At 35.4% G+C, this 27,902-nt stretch overlaps 1 protein-coding gene and 1 long non-coding RNA gene across 3 annotated transcripts in view; one reads left to right on the plus strand and one right to left on the minus strand.

Moving 5' to 3' along the window:
- The window catches only part of AGPS (alkylglycerone phosphate synthase), a 118,921-nt gene extending 100,315 nt beyond the window's left edge, over nt 1-18,606 (minus strand). For both annotated transcript variants that reach the window (XM_045559353.1, XM_045559351.1), the window contains exons 1-3: nt 18,219-18,606; nt 4,531-4,620; nt 1,982-2,072 (exon numbers count right to left, since the gene is read on the minus strand). In XM_045559353.1, coding sequence (XP_045415309.1) covers nt 1,982-2,072; nt 4,531-4,620; nt 18,219-18,544 — 507 coding nt within the window. In that variant the 5' untranslated portion in view covers nt 18,545-18,606. The remainder of the gene's footprint in view (nt 1-1,981; nt 2,073-4,530; nt 4,621-18,218) is intronic.
- The window catches only part of LOC123643696, a 44,746-nt gene continuing 35,445 nt past the window's right edge, over nt 18,602-27,902 (plus strand). Inside the window, exon 1 of the long non-coding RNA XR_006736882.1 lies at nt 18,602-18,682. This is a non-coding gene — a long non-coding RNA (uncharacterized LOC123643696). The remainder of the gene's footprint in view (nt 18,683-27,902) is intronic.

Raw genomic sequence — 27,902 nt, forward strand, 5'->3', positions numbered from 1 at the left:
GGTGGCGCATGCCTGTAGTCCCAGCTACTTGGGAGGCTGAGGCAGTATGATCGCTTGAGCCCAGGAGTTTGAGGTTGCTGTGAGCTGATGCCACGGCACTCTAGCCCGGGCAACAGAGTGAGACTCTGTCTCAAAAAAAATAAAAATAAAAAACAAATAACAAATGGTCTGGTTAATCATATTCTACAATATAAGTTATAAAGGCCCTATGTTTCCTCTTTGCTTCTATGGCCCACCTTTTCATTATTTCTAAAGACTGCAATCAAGAACAGGAAAGATAGCAAAGTCTCAAATCTTCAGTTTTAGATTAAGGAGACAGAAGAATGCTACTTGACTTGCATTATCTACATTTTTACCTGTAGATAAAATTTAGCATTTCTTATTCTTCAATTACCATTTAAAAATGATTAACAAAAAGCCTCATAACAAGTAATAAACCCATTTTTATGAGCTGCTTAAAGTTTAAAGCTCACAGCATAATTATAAACTTGATACTCAACTTCAAGTAACAGGTAACTTGAAATCTAATCCTCAACTTTAAAATTAAACCTATACGACACTGGGCATGTCACCCAACTTCTGTGAGCCTTACTTAGCTTCTTCCTCTGTTAAATGAGATTATCACCACCAAATGTATACGATTACTATAAGGAAGGAAGGTAAAATGTGATAATTTTTGTGAAAAGCACCTAATAGCATGCCTAGTAGATAGGAAGAGGTCTATAAATGGCCGGCCAAATCAAATCTGCTATTGGGAAAAAAAAGCTATAATATAGTATTTGGGAAAAAAGGAAGTATTATATAAGAATAATAAATAAAAATATATGTTACTTCTATATTATCTCAGTCTGTCATTAAGGTACCGTATTCATTCATATAATAAATATTTACTGAGTGCCTGCTATAAGCCAGGCACTCTTCTAGGCCCTGGGGATACAAGCGTGAGTTCAATAGAAAAAAAAAATCTTGACCTCATGAAATTTATCCTGTTGTAGAAGCAAATGACCAAAAAACCTCAACAAAATATACTGATTAATTAATTTTTAAGTCATTAAAAATTGAAAAGGGCTCAAAAGCAGAAAAAAAGAGTGCATCTAAACCTACTGAAATTTCTAAATATAGTATGCAGATTGTATCAATGTCAAAAACGAGTAATTACAAATGAGAGACACAGAGAGAATTTAAGAGATGAAAAAGAGACGTTTAAAAAAAGTTAAAAGCCTTTGGTTTGAGAGGAGAAACTGAATTAATTGTTCAGCCTAATTTAATAACTAGCATTAAATCATTGTGGATTTATAAATAAACCTAATAAATACTCACTAAATACCTATACTTCTTAATAACATGTTGGATACAGTGAAGAATATATTTAAAGATATAGCCCCTATATACTTATGGAACTTATATCCAGTAAGAGACATGTAGAATAGCATGCTATAGAAAAATAATAAAAAAATAATAATAAAGAAGTGCTAAATATTTCATAAGTTTCATATGTATAGTTTAAAATTTTCTAATCTCACTTTCAGAAAAGCGAAATTATATAAACTAAAATTCTCTATCACTCATATCTTAATCAAATTTTCATTTTGTAATTCTTCAAATATTTTAAATGTTCTAATACTGAATGTAAAATTATATTCTTATTTTAAATTATTCTATATTAATCCTAGATTACTGTCAATCTATTAAACAATCTAAAAATAATAGTAACTTATGTTTTTGTAAGAAAGTGCTCTCAGGAAAGTAAATAATTTGCACTTCATTACTGCCCTGTGAGAGGCAGTACAGTTATTATTCCCACTTCTCAAATTAAAATAACCAAGTCTCAGAGAAGATGAAAAGTTTGTCAAATATATCTCAGATAAATTCTGAGATTAGAAACTAGATCTGTGACACTAAAAAAATGCCCCTAACAACTTAACAAGACCAATATAAAAAACACTGTTAAGCGTGTTAGTAATCATTCTTATTTACTTACTTTAGAGGTAGTTTTATGCTCCAGATTTACTCCAAGGGTATTTTGGATCCATTCTTTAAAAGCTGGTAAAATCATGCCACTAAGAGGGTACCTAAGGTACAATGAAGGTAAAGTATTAGAGCAAGGTATCTTCATTTAAATTTAAAGCTTAGATTCTCCTTCCAGTAATGGTCAAGCAGCTCCTATCAAGCAAACTATCCCACAAGCAACTATAAACTCTGGACAAAAACAAAATAAAACGAACAAAACCCAGCTATCTGAAGGCAGTATAGACAGACCAAAAGCAGGCAAAAATAGGACAGAGGAGTGTCCTACACTTGGAAGAAGGAAAAAAGCACTACATGACTTTCCAGTTTTGCTTTGTTTTTTTTAAATAGGTTTTTAGCCTTAAGGACAGGCCCTAGCTGGTGCCATAAAAAGGTAACAAAACTGCTGAAAACCCATAGTTTTCCTGGCTTGAAGAACCAGAAGAGAATGTTTGGAGTGAATACTAGATTTGGAAAGTATACAGGGAAATCACAGAAAGAAGAAAGTCAGAGAGGGACCTATGTATTAACTCTCTCCAAATGTTTGGCTGACCCAGAATTACACATGTATGGAGTATGTATTAAAGTCTTCCAAGCAGCCCAGTTAAGCTTAAAAGAATTTAACAATCTAGCTGCTTGCCACCACAGAGGGACAGATTTGGAATCTGAGATTAATTAAGTTAATTGCTTGATTTAAAAAAAAAAAGGTCTGTTCAGAGGAATGTAACAGAATCCAGAGTACCTACAAGACATAATGCAAAACACTCCAAAGATACACTCCAAAATTACTAGACATAAACAAATAAGAAAATGTGATCCATAATCAAGAGACAGGGCAATTAATGACTGACACCAAAATGCCCCAACATACTAGAAATAGCACGCAAGGATTTTAAAGCAGCTATTATAACTATGCTAAAGGACAAAACAGAAAATATTCTCCCAGTGAGTAACAGAAAAAAATCTCAGTAGAGAAATAAAGAAGAACACAATAAAAATTCTACAACTGAAACTCTGAGACATTCTATTTTATCTCATTAGAGTTTTAATTTGAATTTTGTTGATTACTTATGAGATTTAGCATCTATGTGTATATCTATTGTCCACTTGGATATCCTGTATTTTGAATGTCAGTTCACGGCTTTTGCTCATTTTCCTAGGGTTTATTGTTTTCTCATTAATATATAAGAAGTCTTTATATATTATAGAATCAAGAATATATGTATTAAACATTTTCTCTTTGTGATGTACCTTTTCACTCTCTTAAGAGAGTCTACAGATGAAAAGAAGTTTTAAATTCAGAAGACTTATTTTTTTCCTCAGAAGATTTTAAATGCCAGTCTCCACATGGATAAGTTTCTACTGTACTAGACATTACTGCTCTATTTAAAAAATAAAAGACTCACATTTAGAACACCAGTAATTCCTTCTACCTGAATTACACAACTTCTCAACTAAGCTGCCATCTGCATGCTACCCAGTCACACTTAGGGATGGGAATAAGAACACAGATAATATTTATTTTTCCTATTAAAAAAATTTAATATACATCTTCATTCGTTCATTAAGATGAGTTCCTAATCACTACTCCTGAGGTTTTATTTTAGGTCAAAATACATATAAGTCAGAAAGATGGCTTGATTATGTTGCAACAAAAAGGAAATAAATAACTTTTCCAAAGGAATAAAACTTATTTCTTTGCTGACAATTCAATATGTTGATATAGCATATAAGTTTAAAAAAACATTAACCTAATGCCCAATAGATATTAATTCAAAGTGCAATACTAAAATAGACTTATAATACATCTAATCCAATTTTTACTTGGTCTCAATTTTTAGAGCCAGCATACAAGTATTACATATTTGTACTTGCTGCCCTTTCAAAAGTTATATCAAAATTCAATAGACAAACCAGTATCTACCCAAAACATTTCAGAAATGTGAACACTATCTTACAAATAACTGATCTTTCTTCATCACTTCTTCTCTAATATAACTCAGAAACTAATTTTTAAAATACTATTTACATTCACACAGACCTAAAACTGTTCACCTTTCATAGTAACTCACACTCAGATGGAAATTACCAGACCTTTATAAAAATAAAGTTGTTTTCAAAAATCAATGGCGTGGGGATTGGGTGGTAAGGTGGTTGTAGACATTATTTGGATCTTGATTTAAATAAACTACCTATAAAAGGCATTTGTGAGACAATTAGGGAAGTGTGAATATGGACTGGATAATTAGATATAAAATGTTATTTTGAAGATACGATGGTATCATATGATTGATTATATTAGGTCCTTATTTTTTAAGGAGTATATATATAAATATTTAGAGGTGACTTGACAATGTCAGAATTTGAAATATTACAGGAAAACAAAAGAAACAATTATGGCAAAATGTTGACAATTTTTAAATTGGAAGAGGGATAATTATATTTTTATGCATGTTTAAAATTATTTATAGAAAGAAAGAGGAAAAGATGGAACAAAAGAAGGAGTAAACAAATCCAGGTTACCTTTTCCCAGTCAACTCAATTTGGCCCTTCTTATTGAAGAAGAATTTGGAATCATTATATCCCCATCCATTCCATTTCATAACTTCTTGCCTAATAAGAAAAAAATAGATAAATGAGACTTATGCTAAACATCTCAAAACAGTGTATCATTGATTATTAACTTTTACAATCATTTAAAAGACCTTATGCCCACTGATATTGTATTAGTTTAAATAAAATGAGCACTTATTAAAATGTCTACATATTAATATTTCTCAATACAGAATCACTCTGATGAGCAGCACCTACTTTATAGAAGGCTACAACCAATAAATTTAATCCATTCAAAGGAGGAAGAAAGAAAAAGATGAAAAAAGGAATATGATATGCTTTAAGTGCAAATATGTTATATTTTGTACATGTTATTGAGTTTACATTGTTGGACAGCCTAAAAAGTTTTACAATTAAAACTAAGAATTCACTTGAACAAGAAACAAAGTTCTGTATATATTAGAAAGTAGATTAAAAATCTCAGTGCTGGGTTTACCAACATTCTAAATCCTTCAACTTCCATGTAACCACCAATCTCTACCTTGAGTTACATATCATAATAGTTGATGACTACACCAGTTTTTAGTATTCCAAAACAATATGTTTTTTTAATTTCTAAATATCAGTATTTCATAGTTTTAAAAATCATTTTCATCAAAACCAATGACTTAATCATTCAATTCTGCAAATCACATAAGAATAGATAGGTCTTGGCCCGTGCAGAAGACAATAAGCAACCACACTGATGTATGGTGTCAGTTTTTATTACATGTTATAGCATGGTACCCTACTGTGATCTTGGCTACTGAAATAAACTGGTGGTGAATCTTATTATAAATTCAACTGTGCAGTTTATGATGCAAATAACCTGACGAAAACCTTTCTCTATCTTAAAAGTTATTTGCTGCATTAAAATTTTGAAATGAAGATACACTTAGAAAGTGTTCCTCTAATTCTCCGTAATTTTCAAGAAAGAAGAAAATGACAATTGACAACTAAATTTTTATTAAAATCATAATTACTGCTCTAGTTCAGAGGCTTTTCAAACAAGTGGAACATGAACATAACACAACTGAACCAGATACAGGGAATTAATTATGAATTGAAACCTCTATCTATACACAAAATTGTGACAAAGAACCAGGAATGCTCTTTAAAATTATGGTTTACTATCAATAAAAACTACAGTCCCTATACAAAACTGTTCAAATATCTGAAGACTAACAATCAAGAAACTGGATTTGTAGATAAGTCAGTTATAAACTAACACCAAATATTTTCTTCTAATCCCATAACATTCCTACTTCACTGTAAGGGGAGGTTTTGGAAGAGAATTTTTCGAAAAATCTGTACAGAAAAACCTCATGACTAATGTTGCCTTTGATACACTTAAGATTTTACTTCCTTTTTTGTGTGTCAAGAACAGATTATGCTACTCAGGAGGCTGAGGCAGTACGCTGTGATTTTGCCTGTGAATAGCCACTGCACTCCAGCCTGGGCAACAAACGAGACTCTGTCTCTTAAAACAAACAAACAAACAAACAGATTCAGTTATTTACTACTTTGCTTTTGTTCATGAGTAAACTCTCTCTACTTTTATTACATGTAATTTACTTAGTATTTTATTTCCATAAAAATTTACATTAAAGGAATATGTATATTTTTAAAAAGTAACATCTTTACTTAATGTTTTATAATATACACATAGATTTTTATATGTGAATGTATTTTATTAGTGAATTTACACATTTATCATGAATTCTGTACTCTACAAAATGGTAATTTGGTATTACACAAAATAAATGCAAAATACCAACAAAGTCATTTTGCCTGAGAAATCACTTCTAGCACACATGATGAATTTGGCATGTTTATGAAGCTTAACAGTAAGAATCATTTTCCTTAAAATTATTCCTAGAATTTAAAAAAATTATACCCAGATTGCCTCAAAGTAAAAACCTAAACCTGGTTATAAAGGCTCACTCTTAGCACTTTACAAGGAAAAAAATGAAGGTGAACAGGAAAGATCTGCTGCTACATACTACAAAATGAAGACATTTACATACTGAACAATCTTTGACCTTAAATTTTCAAATTGGGTAATACCCTAAAGAACTCCCAAGTTTCCAACTACCAAAACAAACTTGTTTCTCTCTTTTCATCCCAGTCAGGAAACTGGTTAATATTGTTACCAGCAGTTGATGTGAACACCTCAGTTCTTGTCTCCTCATGATAGAAGAAAGCAAGCAAGGGACACAGAAGTTTAAATCAGTGAGCAAAGAAGTTTATTAGTAAGCAATAGTACATTCCCAAAAGGGTAGGAGTGGGCACACTTTTAAACAAACAGTGGCCCTGGGGAATATGTGTCAACCCTTTTTCTCTCATTTGGCCTCGCCTCCTTTCATGATGTCTCTTTCCCTTTTTTCTTGACCAATGGGGATGATGTCTCTTCCCTGCCATGGGGCAGGGGTGTCTTCCACCTTACATGGTTAGGCCTGGCACCCAAAGTCCACACTGGGGGGCAGGGACCAAAACATCTATAATGTGTCCTGCATTGCTTCTGTTATGTTTCTTGTGACATTTGCAGTTACCTTTATCTTGTTATTGCTACTCAGCATCTCCTTTGTTCATGCTGCCTATTTTTGTATTTCCTCTACTTATGTCTCACTTTCCTACCTAAGCTAACATTCTGTGACACTTGCAATTACCCTTACCTTGTTATTGTTACAGTATGTTTTCTTACTTAGCACCCTCTTTGTTTACACTACCCATTCCGTAGTTCCTCTGCTCATGTCTTATTTCCCTACCTACGCTAATATTAAGTGCTCTATCATATTTATACCAACTTCTGGAGTCCTCTTAGAAGGTGAAATGTAGGCATTTGGAATGCATCTGTGCCCAAAACAGTGTTATGTTGCTTAAATAGTATATAATTAAAATCTAGATTAACCACAAACCAATCTTCTGACATCTCCAAGTATGCCATGTGTTAAATAAAAAGTAGGTAAATTTTGTAGGCTTCTGGTTTTAAACTTTTATACACATGCATCCCCTCAAATTACTAATATATACTATGATAGTTAAACACCAACTATGATTACATTAAATTGTATTAAATAAAATAATTTCTTATAGGGAAGATAAGAGTATAAGGACATTGAAGGGCATTACATTATCATTAACATTTTAAAATTAGAGTAAAACTCTACATGGTCACAGAATTCAAAAGCTAAAAGGATCTGTAGGAACCACCTAGGTTAGCTGCTCATTTTTCAAATAAAAAAACTGTGCCCAGAGAAGAACTCCTGGTCTTGCCGTTAAGCTAGACATGAGCTTCCAAAGGCTGATTCCCAGTCTTACGATTCTTTCTCTTCAGAATGGTAATATTTGAAACCTTCTATGTCATACCTTCAGGTAGCCAAAATGATTTAAAGGAACCCATTTTTTTTCCACATCAATATTTTTCAAAGCACTATTACATGTTACTATAGGTTGACTATCTCTTATCCAAAATGCTTGGAACCAAAATTGTCTGGATTTTGAATTTTTTCAGATTTTGTAATATTTGTATATACATAATGAGATACCTTGGGGATAGGACTCAAGTCTAAACATGAAATTCATTTATGTTTCATATACACTTTATCACATAGCCTGAAGGTAATTTTATGCAATATTTTTAATAATTTTGTGCATGAAAAAGTTTGTGTGCATTGAACCATCAGAAATTAAGGTGTCACTATCTCATGTCAGTTCTCAAAAAGTTTCAGATTTTGGAGCATTTTAGATTTCGGATTTTCAAACTAGGGATGCTCAACCTGGATTGCAGTCATTCTTCTGCACTTGACCTGAGGGAAAACATTTAAAAATCAAGGAATATGGTTGTGTCAGAAGCCAAATGCCCTCTGCCTCCTACAGTGTAATGAATTCTGCCATTCAGAATAACCCCAAAGCACTGCAAACACTGAAATGAGGAATGATTAAAGATCACCAGCTTCCCATAAGATTCAAGTAAAAGGATGCAATTCTCAGCTAACTCCAGAGGTCAATTAACCAGTACAACCTCTCAGACATATCAATTCTTAAAACTAACTACAACAAACTTAACGTTTTCAAAATATAAGGCCCCTCCTCCATCCCCTCCCCAAACAAAAGTTGGCTTGATTTTACTGCATAAAAAATAAAACAAATGTTTTACACATTTACACATCTGACCACAGTATCAAACAGTGAAAAAGCAAAGTATTAGTTGGTGTAACAAAAGAAAATGGAGACATAAAATAGCATCACATATACACAAGGTGGCAGTATTCTCCCATGATATACATGATGTACACATTCGCTATTTTTACATTTCCCTGGACTGTACAATCTTTAAGTGAAATATTTAGATTTAGCCTTATTAAGACCATAAAGAGTTCCTTCCTTTATTCTTAAAATGGAAAATTTTCACTTTTAAGTCTCCATTCACATACAGGTTAATTGTCAGATTACTATTTCTCTAACTAGTAATAAATTGCAAGCACCCTGATATAAGCATGGTTTCTACCATTACTATTTCTAGTCATGATATTTTTCACTAGAAAATAAGAAAAAGGAAAAAATGATTTAGCCCACTTTCATTCTGCGTTAACAATTTAAAAGTTTAGCTATCTAATAACTTTAAAAAAAAAAGTTTTTCTGATAAAATTCCAATAATCAAAATTCTAATAAAAGATATTTTGCTATTCAGTTCAGATGATAACCAAACTTTTTCCTATATTTTCCAATTTAAACAATGAGAAAAAGATATGATCGCAGAACTTCTGAGAAATGAAAAGTAGGAAACTTAAGCCCTAGTGCTAGATTTCTAGCTAACCAACCTCAATATCAGCTAAATTCAAACCAATTTCATATGTAGTACAATACATGGAAGTTTTAAAAAAATCCTTGAAGACTTTTTTGTGTTAATTAAAATCCTTATTGTCTGGTTGTATGTTTAATTACTTCTAGATCAAGATAACCTAAAGGAAATCATGAAAGTAAAGTAAAAAATAAAAGTGATGAGAAAGATATCAAGATTTGGTCAATAAAACAGATATACTCCTGAAAAGATATGTTACCAAAAAAATATTCTACACATGAAATACTATTACTACTGGCTTTTTATGTAAAAAAATTTTTTTTGAAGCTGAGCTCCCATTAGAAACAAAAAAGTCCAATGAAGGGGGGAATTTTGTAATTTTTTATGCTTAATTTTAAAATGTATATGCTTTTAAAAAAATTAAAAATCATGTTCATATCTAGCTACAGGTCCTACAAAATTATTTCTAAAAATGTCAACAGGAAAACTTTATAATTGCAGAGTGCCTCAATCTGACAGTACAACTATTTAACAATTCCTTTTCAAATAAGTAAAGTGATTTAAATAGCTTAGTGTAAGTGTAATAATTTAAACCCCTTACCAAAAAAATAGAAAAATTCACACTGCTACACATTTCATGTTTCCAAGATTGCTAAACATATGACTTAAAATAAACGAATGCTATCAAGCTTTGGTAGCATGACACTAAGAAATATCTGAATCACAGAATATTTCCTCTTGCCCTCATCAAGCTACCTTCATCTGATTATACTTTGATTTCCTACAGAGAAAAACAAGACAACTAAAATAGCCACAAGGCTCAACATTTTTTCATCATGAATTAGTCCATTGGCTTGCTAATTTAACTTTGTTCACTGGTGAGGGTAGTTATTATAAGTCAGACTAAGTGTAACTGACACTTAGTTTGAAGTTGCTATGAGCTAGGCTGATGCCATAGCACTCTAGCCTGGGCAACAACAGAGTGAGACTCTATATCAAAAAAATAAAATAAATAAAATAAAATGTATAATTGACTAACGGATTTAGTGATTTTTAAGCTGAAGTCTTATAAATTCATAATAATATTTTAACATTTCAATGATTTTAAGGTCACTATTTTTAAAAATCTAATATATTTATAAGAATGATTTAGTACCTGGGAACATTTTATTACTTCAGATAATTAATATACTTAAGAAAAATTAATATAATACTAAACACTGTTTTAATTACTTGATCCTCTTCCTATGCAGTAATATCTATAAAAAACAATAGTTTGATATGCATTTCATATTAAAACAAATAACAACACAAACCAAAAGGAAGCTATCACCTAAATGTTCATCAATAACAGAACAGGTAAACTGTGGTATATATCCACCCAATAGAATACTATTCAGCAATGATGATGAATGAAATACAACTAGACACAACATCGATAAGTATCACAAACATAATACTGACAGAAAGAAGCCAAACACAAAAAAGTACACACTGTATGATTCCATTTATATAAAGTTCAAACAGGCAAATCTAAACTATGGTGTTAGAAGTCAAGGTAGCTGTTAACCTGGTGGGAGAAGCCACTGGGATGAGCATGAAAGGGGTCTTCTAGTGCACTACTGGTAATGCAATTTCTTAATCTAAATACAATAAAATGATGTGTTCACTCTGCAAAAATTAAATTGTAAATTTATGATTTGTTCATTTGTTTTTGAAATAAATTATGTAATAGTTCAATAAAATTTAACCAGAAAGTATATATATAAATATTTTATAACTACTCAAAGAAGGTTTTTTTTTTTTTTTGGAGACAGAGTCTCACTCTGTTGCCTGGGCTAGTATGCCGTAGCGTCAGCCTAGCTCACAGCAACCTCAAACTCCTGGGCTTAAGCAATCCTTCTGCCTCAGCCTCCGGAGTAGCTGGGACTACAGGCATGCGCCACCATGCTCGGCTAATTTTTTTCTATATATATAATTTTAGCTGTCCAGATCATTTCTTTCTATTTTTACTAGAAACAGGGTCTCGCTCTCGCTCAAGCTGGTCTCGAACTCCTGAGCTCAAACGATCCCCCCACCTTGGCCTCCCAGAGTGCTAGGATTACAGGTGTGAGCCACTGTGCCCAGCCTCAAATAAGGTTTTAATCCATGTACCACCCCCAAATTATCTCAAAACCATCAGGCTATTAAATATATGCATTACACTTTGGGAAATACTAACATATCAAATAAATAGAAGGGAAGGGAATGATCCGGAAATAGCAACTATTCCAATGTGTAGCTAGAATACATAGTAGGTATCAAGGAAATAAGAAATAGGCCTTAAAAGGTTGATTAGGACATATCCTACTGAAGGACCTTAACCGCCCTACCAAGGAAATTGTGTAATGTATTCAGTAGGCAATGGGGATAGATAACACATGCTAATGAGGCAGGTGGAAGACTGTCCACCTACATCAAGTTTCAGTCCTTTCCCCTAGTTGCTCCAAAAGCATTCCAGCAATACTTCCGTTCTCTGCACTCCAGTTTCCAATATGGAAAAACTTCATCAGAGTCAGGCTTCTGGCCTCTCCCTAATCCTCACACATGTTCTCTTTCTCAGGGGAGGAGTGATTTAGCTGGTGAGAGAATTCTGAGAGAAGGCACCAAGCACCTGGAGTCATCCCTTTCTCTCTTTAGAATCTACCCTCCATAGTGGCTATTCTTTAGTATTTTGGTGGCATGTGTTAGGCTAACTGAGAGGTGGCTCTGCAGAGGTGGCCTTCTGTGGTACTGCCTGTGACAAAGTTTATCTAATTTAGGGTAAATATTATATAATCTAGATCTACACCATGATCTCCAACCAGCTGACATTTTTACCTCCATCTGTCTGTATCCGGTCTCTGAAATCAGATGTTGGGACAGGGATATGATGAAATATTACCCCTAAAACTCAACAAATACAGAGAGCACTAATTGGGGGAGGACAATTACCTTATGCCAAAAGGATAGATCTACTCAGGATCCTCTGATTTAGTTTAAGGTTGAAATTAACATACTAACCTGATTACCAGCATAAGTTATCTTCTCAACAACAAGGAAATAAAATCAAAAGGAGTAATATTTGCTTAGCACTTGCTTTTAAAGTGTTCCATAAAGTATCTCATCTGACCACAACAGCACTCCATTTCTCTGCAGCCTAAAAACAGATCACTTAGTTTATGTCCAGATATTTTTATTAAGTGACCACAGGGTAGATGACTGTACAGTAACTTTCTGACATAAAGAAGTCTATTTGGAGAAAGTCTGGTCCATCTTAAAATGCATTCATCAAAGTATGATACCAATTAACCATAGATATTAAGTCTTCAGGGTTTCTTATTCATTCACTATCCAAAAACAGAGTTAGCTTACAGCCAGGGAGTAAACCCTCCATGACCTCTTCTTTCTCCTCTGATCTTGGGTCTTTCACATTCCTCCTCTTCATTCCCCTTTATTCCCAACACTGTCTTCTCTCACAAGTTAAATAGCAAAGTTCACTCACAAAAGGAACCAGGCTAGTCTAACTTTTTAAACCACCCATTACATTTTCTTAAATTATGAATTTCATTTTGACAGGATCATATGTTTTATAATTTATTCAATAAGTACAACATAAACTAATGCCTTAACTGTATGACATTTGATCATGATCTATTTAATCACAAAGGTTTGGAACTTGGCATGAAAAAGACAGCAACTTGATGAATAGTAAGTAGATAATTTTTCCCCAGGGAACAACATCAAGTATGGTAATCCAGCAGAGAGGAAGGAATATGGGCTCTGAAGGAAGAATAGGGTTGAAATGTCATCTCCTTCATTTCATAGTTATACGGCCTTAGACAAATTAACTTCTCTGAGCCTCTATTTCCTCACCTGTAACATATATACTATAAAATACCACCTAGTTTTCAGAGCTGTTATGAGAATTAAATGAGATGACGTACATAAGCTTTAGTATAGTACGGTACCTGGCACGTTAGGACTTACTCAAATTTAAACTCCTATTACTACTATCACTAGAATTCCTAACTAGGAACTCAAAGCAGGCTAAATATTTCATTCAACATAACTACCAAAATAAGTTCTAATTTTGCCCACAGATGGGAAGTCCTAAGTCAGGTCACTTGTGCAAATAATCTTTGCTACGGAAATGCATCAGCTCCTGCAGGATTCAGGATGCCCTCCTGGAAAACATTTAGAAGAGGTTTAACTCAGCTTTTTTCCTTCTGCAAAATATCTACTAAAACTTCTGGTAGATGTTAAATAATACATTATTTTTTTAATGGCATACATAAATGACATTCTAAGCAAGTAAATTAATTAGTGACATTCTTAACCAGATATTCTTTTGACCTGAACCAGAAGAGTTTATAATCTCTGTAAAAATTGCCATACAGCAGTTCTAACTAATGCAAGCCACAAGGAGGTTGGAGCCAAAGTTACAATTAGGAAAGTGGTTAGCAGTGTGAAGGACCAAAAGTCCACTAGGGATTTTTTTCCTTGTCTTTTTCATAACATTACAATAGTTTTTAAAAAGTGAAAAAAAAAAATCCAAAACCAAGGCATAAAAATGTCACATACATAATTGCCATTTACTATGATTTTTAAGAACTTAAAATTGCATTCAGAAGCAAGGGTAAGAAGAAATCATACATGGAATATCATGCACTTAAAGAAAAAACGAGTCCAAAAGTAAACCAACACCCTCAAAACTCTGCTCAGAAACTTCAAATAATGAGAATATATGTTCTTATATAGAAATAATTGGAACCAACTCATAGAAGACCATGTGACAACTAAGCAACATGTTTCGGATGGTCAGCACTTTTATTTATTTTCTTTTTTCTGAGACAGAGTCTCGCTCAGTCACCCCAGATAGAGTGCAGGGGCATCATCACAACCTCAAACTCTCAGCTCAAGTGATCCTCCTGCCCTGCCTCAGCCTCCCAAATAGCTGAGGCTATGGGGCTGTGCCACAATGGCCACCTGATTTTTCTATTTTTAGTAGAGACAGGGTCTCGCTCTTGCTCAGGCTGGTCTCAAACTCCTGAGCTCAAGCAATCCTTCTGCCTCAGGTCAGCACTCTTAAATGTCATTCCTCAGAATTCTGTCATTCCTTTTCTATTTTCATTCAGTCTCCAAACTCCCATGGCATTAATTTAGTCATATAATTTTGAATTATCACCTAATGCACTACCTTCCAAAACTCTCAAACCCATCCTTTCCTCCCTATTCTTACTGCCATCATCTTAGTTTAATCCTTAATCATTTCTCACATGCCACAACAGCCTTTCCCTAACTTATCTTCCTATGTGCATCCTTACCCTTTTGCAATACATTCTTAACACTGCAGCTGAAGTGACTTCCCTCAAACTGAAACCCAATCCGACTGTGTCTCTTCCCAGTTTAATTCCTTCAAGGGTTCTCTAACACCTGCTTCATTTTTTATTGCATTTATCACCACCTGACATACTAATATTATTGTTTGTTCAGTATCTCTGCTCCAACTAGAATATAAGTTCCATAAGAACAGAGTTGTTGTTCATGGCTATATGTTGCATTCAAGAATGAGTAACTAAATGAATGAACTGATGATTCATAGGCCAAAGGCCTCCATGACCTGCCACTACTCTCCTCTTTTCACTTTACTCCCACCTCTACCAATAACTGAATTGTCTAATTACCTAAATACAATGAGCACTTTCATGCCTCCTTGCTTTGCCATATTGCCATTCCTTTTGCCTGGAATATAAACTCTTCTCACCATCCAATCAACCTACCAAACTATCATCCACATTTTAAAACCTTCTCCAGAAAGCCACCCCTAACTCCCTAGGTAGAGCATATCACTCTTTCTTTCCTCTGTGCTACATGTGTACCCATAACTACAATGGCTCTAATCAAACTGTACTGGAATGTGTCTCTCCTTTCCTAGATTGTGAATTCTTTGGGGCCAAGGACTATTTATTCATCCCTACCTCCACTACCTAGGACAGTACTTATCATGAATCAACTACCCTATAAATGTTAAGTAAATTAACATATGCATGAATAATCTGCAAGAGGAATGAAACATGGAGTTTCAAGAAGTCACTACCCTAAGCCCATGATGAATTTAAGTATAACCAGCCATGAGATAAAATAATTACAACCAATGCCATCATCCAATGTAAGAAAAGGAAAAGAGTAATACACAAATCACCAAATGATTCCAAAATAATTGACATACAGTCATATTCACACTTTATTGGACATCCACTCTGGTTCTTTCTTGCTCCATCATTTGCCTTTCCTTTAGGCTTAGTTCTGTTGCTGGCAACCTGAAGCCCAGCTAAGCAGCAGGAAGTAGAAAAGAGACCTGGGTTCTCCATGAATAATCTATCAAGTAAATCACTCTCTGAAGAAACTTTTGATATGTCATCTAATAAAGTTTTTGTATTCCCTCGTACTTTGATTAAACTTCAACGTACTCATACAGGACCAGATTTTACCACTAGCCATCTATCTAAGCCAGAACCAAAGACCAGAGCTTCCCACCAGCTGTATGCAGTCATGCCTGAACTATTGATGTCTTCAGTCCTTGCAACAGCCACACAGGGCACTTTCAGCCATGGGAAGCCTCATCCATCACCTCAGTGTGCCTTACAAACATACTATTTTTTCTATGAATTCAGTAGACCAAGACCACTAAATCTAACCGTAAGGAAAACCTGCCCTCCCTACTTAGTTCTAAGAGTATGATGAACCTGCGTGTAAATGTACAATCACATACAAATGCTTACAAGTGAGTAGACATAAATGTACATGAAGCCATTTAGAAAAGTTAAAAGTTCTGAAACCAACAACAGCTAATATAACATTAAGTGAAGCCACAGGACAAGATGTGATCCTTGATTCCTTCTTGTGCCCCCAACCACTCAGTAACCAAGTTCTGAAAAATTTGCCTCCTGATATTTTTTCAAATAGGTTGTCTACTACCAATATTATGCTTTAGTTCAGAATCCCAGCATTTCTCATTGGGATAGCAGTCTCCGAATTGGTCTGTCTTTAGACACAATGAAAATTGCAGCTACCATTTGTTGAGAGTTTATGTAACAGGTATTGCACTAAGCAACTGACCATTTAACTTTATATTTTTCAATTTTTACAGCAACACTGCAAATTAGAAATTATTGTCCCCATTTTTATAAATGAGAGAGCTGAAGCTCTGAGAGAAATGACTTGCCCAAGATCATACAGCTGAAATTGTGTAGTAGAAATTCAAACCCATGTTTATATTCCTAATCATTATGTTGCTAAACTGCTCAACCTTCTTCAATTTGGTCTCAGTGTGACATTTCTAAAAGGTAAATCTAATTATGTTTTGCCCCACATAAAGTCCTGCAAACAAGACTCACCTCTCTAGCCTTGATCCCCAGTCATTCTCACCTTATTCTGCCACATTTAACTCCCAGTAGTTTCCTAATCTGTCTCTCACTTCCTCACCTGTGAACATACTGCCTGTCTGCCAAGAACCGTTTTGGCAGACTATTACCAACACAAACTTCAATATTTACTCAAATAATCCTTACTCTGGGAAGCCTTTGCCCTAACAAACACATACCCCAAACTGGGAAGTTACCATGTGCTACAGTTACCAGCTAAATTTCTTATCACACTATATAATAACTTCACCTATAGGCTATTAGTTCCGTTGCAGTAAATACTGCATTTTTAAATCTCTGTATTGCTAGTACAGTGTGTACGTTGTAGAGTACAAACTCATGTATGTTGAATTAACGACTTACTTCATCAGAAGCAGTATAGCCTAAGAACTTGGCCCTGAAGTCAGTTTGGTGTGCTTTCAAATTCTAACCTGCTGAACACAGCATACCTGCTAAGCCTGCAGCAGACGCCTTTTTGAAAATTTCTTCACCTGTAAATGGCAGAAAAAGACACCTACCCCATAGCTTGGGAAGCAGTAAAAAATAAAGGATTTAGCACAATCTCTGGCACACTGTAAGTACACATTAAACAGTAGCAACATCTTTTTTCATTCTCTGTTTATCCACGCTGACAAAGCCACATCTATGAAAATAGCTTCTCCCAGTGGCTTTCATCAGAGATTAAGATGTCCTCAAAAAGTTGTAAGTCAAGATCTCTTACATCCCTCACCCACAGACTTTTAGCTTCTCGTTACACAGAGCTCAGTAGCTATACTACCCATACCCTATATCACTAACTAATGTTTGTAGTTTATTGCGTCTTACTTACTCAGTTTCCTCCCTCAAGTCAAAGACCGTGCCAGTAAGCAAACGGAAACTACCCCACAGAAACCAATCAGCACCTATTTGCATGGCACCACCAGTTCCCCCCACATCAGGCTTTCACGAATTAAGAGAGATCCCTGTGATCAACTAGTACAAACTTAAATCTCATTGGAGGAGCACAACAGAACCTCTGCTACCCATCCAAGCTCTCAGCCCCCGAAGTATTCGTTCAAGATAGAGAATGAATGCCTGGCACTAAGAACCCAGGAAAAAGAATCCCTTTAAAACCTTTCCCAATGAGAGTTCTTCAGATCTGTTACCCTCAAATAGTGACCAAAATCCACCATCTCATCCTGCCCCCTTCCTAAGAGTGTTCAGGGTCTCGTACACTCCCTCTTGAAAGAGAGGTGGGGTCCCTACTTTCAGGGACCGAGATGCCTTCTGCCCACCCGTGTCACCTCCTTTCCCACCTCGCCTGTGCCCTCTCGCAGCACAGGCCTTGCAAGCTCCCTTGCCACCAGCTCCTTCCACAGACCGCTACTCACCGCTTCTTGGGGATGGTACCCGACTCCTGCGCGGCGGGTGTGGCCGTGGGCGCCGCCGTGGCCGCCGACGCGGTTCTCCGCGCTTTGCACTCATTGGTACTCAGAGCCTCCTGGGGCCGGCCCAGCAGATGGCCCGAAAGAACCCGCAGCCTCCGCCCGGCGCGGTCCGGGTCCGGCTCCCGGTCCCGGTCCGCTGCAGAACCGAAGCCCGCGCCCGTCCCGTCCGCTGCAGCCACCGCCTCCGCCATGGCTTCCGCCTTGTGCCACCGCCCGGGACCGCTGGGCGCGGGTGAAAGGTCGCTCAGAGCTGCGCCCGGCGCGACCATTCGCTGCGGCGCATCCCGGCAGCCACCGCGGCGACTGGGCGGCGGGTGCCATGCGCCGGGAGCTTCACATTCTCCGCCCCCGCCCACCGCGCCCGCCCTCCCGGGTCGAGCCTCGGGCTGTGCGCACCTGCCTAGCAGGTGAGTTGGAGCGGACCGCGGGTTTGTCCAGCCCGGGCCGGCTGGACCAGGAGCCAAACCACAAGCGCCCCTGAGGTGTCCTAGAATCCTGGGCGGTGTCCTTGGGTGTGGCCTCTGGAGGCGCTTTCGGGGGCAGATACCTTGGAGCAGGAGTGAGCGGTTCTACTGGACCCGAAAACCGACCCAGCACCGTCCTTTTCCTGAAAGAGACTCTAGTGTTCCACCTCTGCCCTCCCTGCAGAGTCACCAGAGTAACTCAAAACTGGCTCTCATTGTCTCTAACCATTAGAGCAAACGGCTCTGTCATTTTCTCATCTTCGTGCCTGGCACTGTGCTTAATGCTAAATCTCAAGTAAGTATTCTCCATTTTACAGATGAAAAATAGGAGGTTATTTAACCTGCCCAAGAGCATGCAGCTAATAAATGCTAAAGCTAAGTTGCAACTTAGTTCTCTTTCCAGTCATTACTGGATTCTACGCCCTGCCTAACGGAGGCAGTTTTTTACTGCTACAGATAGAAATTACCCAACAAGTGTTCTTAAGACTTGTCAATTATTTACAAATTGGCTTCATTTCTGGAGGATGGCACTTGGTGAAATTAAGGGATCTCATAGGACAGCGCTCCACAACCGTTTTCAGCCAGTGTCTCGCTTAAGAATTAGCTTAAACAAAAACTCGCACGTACACTGGCCATTGTCATTCCCCATCTTGTTACTACCTTCACATTATGCCTTCCTAACAAAAAGAAAAATGTTGGTAAAGGAATCTGAGGAACAGCTAGAGATTGACAGCTGACATCTGGGGTCTTGCCAGTTTCTAAGACTGAGATTATGCCTTTGCAGTGAACTTCCAAAGAGGCTCAAACTAGTTTAAAACTATCAGTTAAGGGCTGGGCAAATTACTGTTGGAGGGTCAACTCTAGGCTGCAGCCTGTTTTTGTACAGCCCTCAAGCTGATAGTTTTTATATTTTAAAAGTGTTGTTTAAAAAAGAAGACAGAAAAAAATGTGCAACAGGGACCTTATGTGGTCCTACAATCCATAGAATATGTATTATATGGCCTTTACAGGTCTTATGTTCTCTGAAATTCATATACAAAGAAATGCCAAGCCACACTGAAAGCAGTCCAAATGTCTAGCAGTAGAGAAGTGGTTAAATAAATTATATCAATATGATAAAGTATTTTTGCAGCTATTAAAATAATTTAGTACAACTTTGGAAACAGGAAATGCTTATGAATTTGTCAGATATAAAATGGCCATAATCTAAGCATTTTATACATATTTCTTTACTCAATCTTTGCAAAAACACAATGACACAGATTTTATTATCCTTATTTTGCAGATAAATGCTTAAGGAGAGCAAGAGGCTTTTCTGAAATAGCTATATGTTATCTCAAATACTATATACTTCATGTTATTGTCTTTATTCCACGGTTAGAGTTTTGAGGACATTAACATTGCATGTTAAAACTTATATAGGCTTGGGGTTTCAAATTCTAAAGTTGAGCTTCCTAAAACAAATTTCACTTTAGGTATAAACTACAGTCCTAATTCTTACAGATTGAATTCTAGGAAGAATTTCAGAAATTGCTATCACAGCTATCAGGACTTCATTCATGGGGTACAAGAACGTTAAGAACTTGAGACACATATAGCACTTTCCTAGGTATTTGTAACTAGGAAAGAGAGTCTTTAGTTGCTCTCGTATAATTAAATATCAAAGCCTGCAAGCTACTATTAATAGTTTCTGACTTTTGCATACATTGGCCCTGTTTTGTGGTACACCCTCATAACACAGCAGAACCTGTTCCTGATTGGCATTTTCAGGATTCAGCTGATGACCAGAAAAGTGGCTATATGCTCTTGCACATTTGATAACAGAAGAGAGAGATCCTAGCTCCCTTTCCTTTACTTGACTTCATTGTCTATTAGAAGGGTTATCTCTTATTTTAAAATTGTAAAACCCACTGTGCCTCCCAGTGTCACGCAAATAATCCTACTGATCTTTTTGTCTTGCACAATCTGAAGAAAGCCACACACATATCCTCTGACCTGATAAAATGATCTCTAGAACAGATGGAAGTGGCTCAATCCAAGAATTAATGAGCCAAGAATATTCCTCCATGCTGTCCCTCAGGTCATCTGGGTATTGTCTCCATTTTCTCATGTTTTATCTCCTGCTTTATCTTTAGGATCCAATATCAGATGTCACTGGTGAAATTGTTACAGAGAAAAATAATAACAGTGGTTTAGACCTATCAGTTATTGAGTTGAGATTCCTATAACCTTTGACACAGTAGATCATTTTCTGATTTTGCAAGGATATAATTCCTTGATTCTCCCTGTGCTTCCTTGAATGGAGCAGAAACTGAGTTCATTTTACCCCTCCCTTTTATGCTTCCCTATTGTCCTCCAGTGGTACCACCATCACCTTGTTCTATCAACTTCAGTAGTATTTTTAGCCTCTTTCTTTTTTGTCTCTTACATATACTACATCAATGGTACACTATCCTCTCTGTCTCTGTTGTTTCCCTGAGAGTTTATTCTCTCACTTACCATGTATGACCTTAATTTGCTAATTAGCTTTTCATTTGCATATATCTGTTTCTCCCAACAGACATAAACTCCATGAAGGCAGAGTTCATATCCTACACAAGAATCTGAGACTTATACGTAATTTATAAGTGACTTATAAATTTGAATTTGAGGGGAGAGAATGTAGCCACAGTCCCCATAGGAACTACTTCCCCTTCTTCCTCCAATTGAAAATGCCTAGCTAATAATTAATATACAGAGTTATTTCATAGAACAGTACTTTCCATGATGATGGAAATGTTCTACATCTGTACTGTCCAATACAGTCACTGCTAGCCCCATGTGACTATGAGCACTTGAAATGTAGCTAGGATGGCTGAGAAAGTAAATTTTTTAATTATATTTTTTAAACTTAAATGGCCACATGTGACTCATGGTGACTGTATTCAATAGCACAGTTATGGAGTTCATAAGTTATTGGTGCCTGGCGATTCAACCCTACCTTTTTCCTTTCCCTCACTACTGGTATAACCCATGCTGGGGTATGGAGAAGAAAAATATGCAAGGAGAAATATTTGTCTCTTACATACTGACGTAGGACTGTAAATGTATTTTACCAAAAAATGCTGTAAATGATTAGGTGTGGTAAAAATAATACAACTTCCAGTGCATTATGGATTCAATAAGATTTTACAAACCACCTTGCAGATCTGACCATCAGAAGAAAAGTTCCTTATGACATAATGTGCTATTCAAAGATAAGTCTTGGTAAGAGAAAGGCTTGAAGCCCAATGAAGTTACCTCCTTTCTGATGACCCACCTCCTTTCTAGCACAGGCTCTGTGAAAAAGTTAAGACATTCTAAGGGTCATTAATATTTGACTAATGCAAAAGAGCTATTTAATGGTTCTGAGAGAATTCAGACAATGAGAAGGACTTGATTTGTATGCTAGATCTCTAGATCTTAAGAGATTGTTCAGCATTAGATATCCAGTCCCTCTCTAGAATCCCTGAGCCCAACTGCTGTTTAGCTACTGCTTCTAACTGTTGTACAGTACTCTTCCTAGGGGAAGCCATGGGCTGTTTCTCATGAAGTGAAGAAAAGGGACAGGAGGAGCAAATAACTGAGTTCTCTAAGGAAAAAAGCCCTTCATGTCTGACAGTTCAGCAGCTGTAGTCTTCAAGCTTCTCACACCCTTTCTAGATGTTATTAGGAAAGCATTGAAACACCAACTCGCACATTTGCTTACAATCATGTAAAATTCATAGATTTCTTGCCAAAATACTATATAAGACACAATGTCCTCAGATTAGTTTTGGAATGAGTTGGGTCTGTTAATTTTTGCCTGAGCTCAATTTAACACTACCAGCATACTTAAAATGTAAATATGGTCAACTTCTTGTCCAAATTGAGGTATGAATATGCTTCTTGCCAAGTCACAGAAGGCAAATTTATAAATTATGTACCAGTAAAAAAACTACTGATTATATATATTTCAAATATGTGTACAGTAATGAAAACATATAGGCAATAAAAACATTTGTTGAGAGCCTATTATATACCTAATTCACTACCAGGTGCTATGAAATGCAAAAGTATTTAAGCAAATGCCTCATCTACATGGTATAATCAGGTTAGTTAGGAGTAAGGACATAAGTGGGGAAAAAACTGTGATGCTATTGGTTGGAATAAGTGTGAGGATGACCTTGTTAAAGGGTTTCCTATTACCTCTGTAAAAAAGAAGAACCCAAGCACAATACTTTGAAATTGATTTTATGCTGCCTAGGAGGAACAGATGTTTCACATGAAGGTTGAGTCTGTTGAGATTCTTATGATTCCCATAAAAATCAAAACCTCAGTGAATATCACTTTCAGGAGGCCATCTCAACAAACCTATTCTGAGTCTGGGGACATGGCTTTTGGTAACCTGGATCTCAGTGGAGAGCAGACCACATGCACAGAAGCAGTGATCCCGTAACGTGTAGAATTTTAAGTGGAGTGCCTTTATTTCCATTTATGGTGTCTCTACTAACTTGACGCACAAAAACATCTAAATAGGATAGATTAACTCCTGGAAACAGGCACCAAATTTCTTTACTGCACTGATTGTCATTACTCAGCTTCAGAGCTGCTGAGTGATCCCTAAATATAGGAATTCTTTCATTTTTATGCCTTTTTTGGTGAAATATAACAGAGAGAAAAGTGATCCAAAGCATAAATTATTGCAAATCAAGCACCCGTGTAACTACCATGTAAGTCAAGAAATAGAACATTGCCAGAACCCCAGAAGTCCCCCTTATGCCCTCTCTCAGCCACTTCACCCTCCCTACCCACCAAAGGTGACCACTGACCTGAGTTTTATGATTAGCATTTCTTGGTTTTCTTTATGGTTTTACCAACTAAGCACGCATCCTTTACCTATTTGTTTGTTTTGCATTTATATAAATGGAAGCTATGGTATGCTCTGGTTTCTTTCACTTAACATTATCTTTATGAAATTCAATTATATTGTTTCATGTAGTTGTGCATTTATTTTCTTTGCCGTATAGTATTCTATTGAATGCATATACTGGACTTTAACTATTCTACAATTAATGGACATTTGAAGTATTTCCAGTTTGATACTAGTATGGGTGAGGTTACTATGACCATTCTTGTGTATGTCTCTAGGTGGACATGCATATAAATTTCTGCTGAGTGCCCATCTAAGAGTGGAATTGCTAGGTCATAAAGTATGCATATGTTTAACTTTAATAGATAATGAAATGCCCATCTGTTTTCCAAAGGAATTTTATAAAATCTACTACCCCAGCAGTATATGAAAGTTCGTATTTGCTCTAATATGTATTTTTGTCAGTCTGGTTAGTTTTAGCTACTCTGATGGATGTGTACTATTATCTTATTTTGGTTTTAATTTGCAGTTCCCTGAATACTAATGTGGTCAAGTGCCTTTTTGTGTGTCTGCTGACCATTTGGATATCATCATTTGTGAAATTATTGTTCAAGGCTTTTACTCATTTTTCATTTTGTTATCTGTCATTTTCTTATTGATTTATAAGGTTTATATATCTTGGATATGAACCTTTATCAGATGGATGTATTGCAGATTTCTAATCTCATTATGTGGTTCGCCTTTGTATTCATCTAGTAGTGTTGTTTGATGAGCAATAGGTCTAAATTTCAATGTGGTCAAATTTATCAATCTTTCCCTTTATTCAATACTTTTTGTGTTCTGTTTAAGACATCTTTACGTGCTTTAAGATAATGAGGTAATTCTCCTGTATTACCTTCTAGAAACCTTGTTTTGCCTCTCACATTTATATCTACAGTTCACCTGGAATTGATTTTTATATATGTTGTAAAGTAGAGATCAGGTTTCTTTTTTTTTTCCCCACATAGATATCTAATTGTCTCAGCATCACTTGTTGAAAAGATCTGGTTCTACATTGCCACTTTTGTCGTAAATCAAGTGTCCATATAAGAGTAATTTATTGCTGGGCTCTCTATTCTGTTCTATTAATATCATATCTATCTACCTTATGCCAATATCACACTGTCTTAACTATTGTATGTTCTTTTAGATCTTCAACATAAAATTATATCATTTTGAATAATGACAGTTGATTATGACAGTCTTCCATTTTAATCCTTATGGCTTGTACTTCTTTTTCTTAACTCATCCAACTGGCTAGGACCTCCAGTACAGTGTTGAATAGAAGTTGGGGTAATAACATCCTTATCTTATTCCTGATCTCAAAGGGAAATCTCTCAACAGTTCACTCTTGTTTAAAGAAGGGTCCTGGTGATGGTGGTGGTGGTGGTGTTGCTGTTGTTTTAATAAACCTTTTAGGAGATTAAGGAGCTCCCCTTCTGATCCTAGTTTGCTGAGAGTTTTTATCATGAGTGTTTTTCTGCATCTATTGAGATAATCATTTGATTTTTCTTTTTTATTCTATTAGTATATATGGATTGGTTTTCTACTGTTAAACCAACCTTGCAATGCTGCCATAAACCCAGCCTGGTCATGATGTATTGGCCATTTTATATATTATTGAATATAGTATATTAAAATTTTATTTAGGATTCTGTGTCTATGCTTATAAGTAAGATAGGTCTGTAATTTTCCTTTCTGTAATATTCATGTCAGGTTTTGCTGACCTCATGAAATGAGCTAGTGAGCACTTTGTTTTCTAGTCTCAAGAAGAGTTTGTATAAAATTGATTATTATTTCTTCCTTAAATGTTTTGCAGAATTCACTGAAGAAACAATCTGAATCTAGAGTTTTCTTTATGGGAAGATTTTTATTTATGGATTAAAAAGTGTAATGTTAATTTCAGATTTTCTATTTATACTTGTTTCAGTTTTTGACAGTGTTTTTTGAGCAAGTTGTCTACTTGTTTATATTTTCAAACCTATGGGCATAAAATTTTTCATAGTGTCTTCTATTATCATTTTAATGTCTATAGGGTCTATGGTAATGTTCCATTTTACATTCCTTACATTGTTATTTTGCTCTCTTTCTCTTTTTAAAATCAGTTGTTAGGCATTTATCAAGTTTTAAAGAACCACCTTTTGATTTTGTTGATACTATTATATGTATGCTTTCTATTTCATTAATTTCTGTTCATATTGCTTATCATTTCCTATCTTCTACTTTTTTTTGCTTTTTTTCTGATTTCTTGAAGTGAATGCTTTCTTAGCTCATTGATTTCTCAGACTTTTTGTGTGTTTGCTTTCTCATTTATGTGATTAAGTGTATAGATTTCTCTCTAAGCAATTAACTTTATTCCTTCAAGTTTTGATAACAGTATTTTCACTATTATTTAGTTCTAAATAGTTCTGTTTTATATTTTAAAATAATAAGTATTCTCTCTTATTTTGGGGTACAGTGTTCCATACAATGCCTGTTGGTTCAAATTTACCGATTGTGTTGTTCAAATCTTTTATTCCTGACATTTTGTCTATTTATAAGTTATTGAAGTATGTTTAAATATTCCACTGGCATTTTGTCTATTTATCAGCTATTGAAGTATGTTTAAATATTCCACTATAATTATGAATTTATCTATTTTTCCTTGTAGTTCTATTAACTTTTACTTTCAATATTTTGAAGCTGTATGTTAGATATGCCAAAATTATTATATTTTCCTGGCAAATTATTACAATTATTCCCTCTTTGTTTCTAATACTGATTTTAGTTTTAAAGTTTAACAATACCAGGGGTGGGTGGGTGTGTGTGTATGTGTGTGTGATTCCATCCTATAACTTTTTTTCTTTCTGTATCCATATATTTTAGATGTGTCTCTTGTGAACGGCATTTAATTGTTTTTTTTTTTTTTAAGCAGTCCGAGCATACAATCTTGGGTCATTTAGTTCATTTTAATTAAATTACTAATATATTTGGTATAATGGCTAGGAGCACTGGCTTCAGTGCCAGACAGATCTGGGTTTTAATATTGGCTCTACCATTGACCAGATGTTGACTTGAGCTTGTCACATTAACAACTCTGGGCTTTAATACCCAGGGGTATTAAAGGATTAATGAGCAAAAATGTAATAAATTCTAAGTGCTATTATGGAAGGAGAGTGAAGCTGGTGTAAGGAAAAGACAGTCTTCCTTGAAAAGGTAAATTATTGTCAGAAGGAAGAGAAATCAGGTTAAATGGGTAAGGTGAGACCAAATCATGGAAGCATTGAAAACTTAGCAGAAGAGTAAAAACTTGACCTGGTAGGAGTTATTATAAGTTCTTGAGCAGGGGATTAGCATGACAGGACTGAAAAGACCACTACTTTGAAATTCATTCTCGGGTGGGTGTTAGCCTGTCCAGTATACCTGAGAAACCTGTTGGCCATTGTAAAAAGAAGCTGTACCAGAAAAATCATGAAGACCTAAAGAACTACAAAAGAATATAACAATGTTTTAATGACAGGAAAGCGTTGAACTGTGGTTAGCTGCTGTCTGCTCTGATAAAGGGCAGTGAGTTAGCTCAGGAGGTGAAGATGTTTAATGTGAAAGTGGCTGCAAGTGGTTCCATGTTGTGTTGCAACGCCCTTCTGCTTCAAGATGTCATAGTCACACAATGTATATAGGATAAAAGAAAATTGACCTAAGTAGCCAAATAATTGGAGTAGAGTTGGAAGTACTTTTATTTCTATTTTTCCTCTACTGCTAACTTAGTATATAGTCTAAAATTCTTGATTTCTTGATTATTTCCTATTTTACATAGGAATAATTTCTAGCCTGCCTACCTCTCACATTTATTGGAAAATGATAGTTATGGAAGTATTTGGGGAACCAAAGTTAAAAATCACTTTAAAATAATTATACAGATATATTTTCATATATATAAATCAACTTTTAATATTTATCAATTAATACTCTAAGGTAGCAATTCTTAAACATTTTGGTCTCTAGGATTCCTTTATAATATTAAAAATTTGGACCCCAAAGAGCTTCCATTTATATTTATATCTACCTATCTATACCATATTAGAAGTTAAAATTAAAAAATATTTAAGGTGTTTATCAATTTATTTAGAAATGACAAATACATATTATAATAAATAACATTTTTATTAAAAATAACTATATTTTCCAGAAACAAATCATGAGAATGGCATTTCTTTATATTTTTATAAGTCTTTCTAATGTCTGGCTTGGTAGAAGAGAGCTAGTTCTCATATC

Source organism: Lemur catta, chromosome 8, assembly GCF_020740605.2.
Source record: "Lemur catta isolate mLemCat1 chromosome 8, mLemCat1.pri, whole genome shotgun sequence".
In the NCBI taxonomy this organism is placed as follows: domain Eukaryota; kingdom Metazoa; phylum Chordata; class Mammalia; order Primates; family Lemuridae; genus Lemur; species Lemur catta.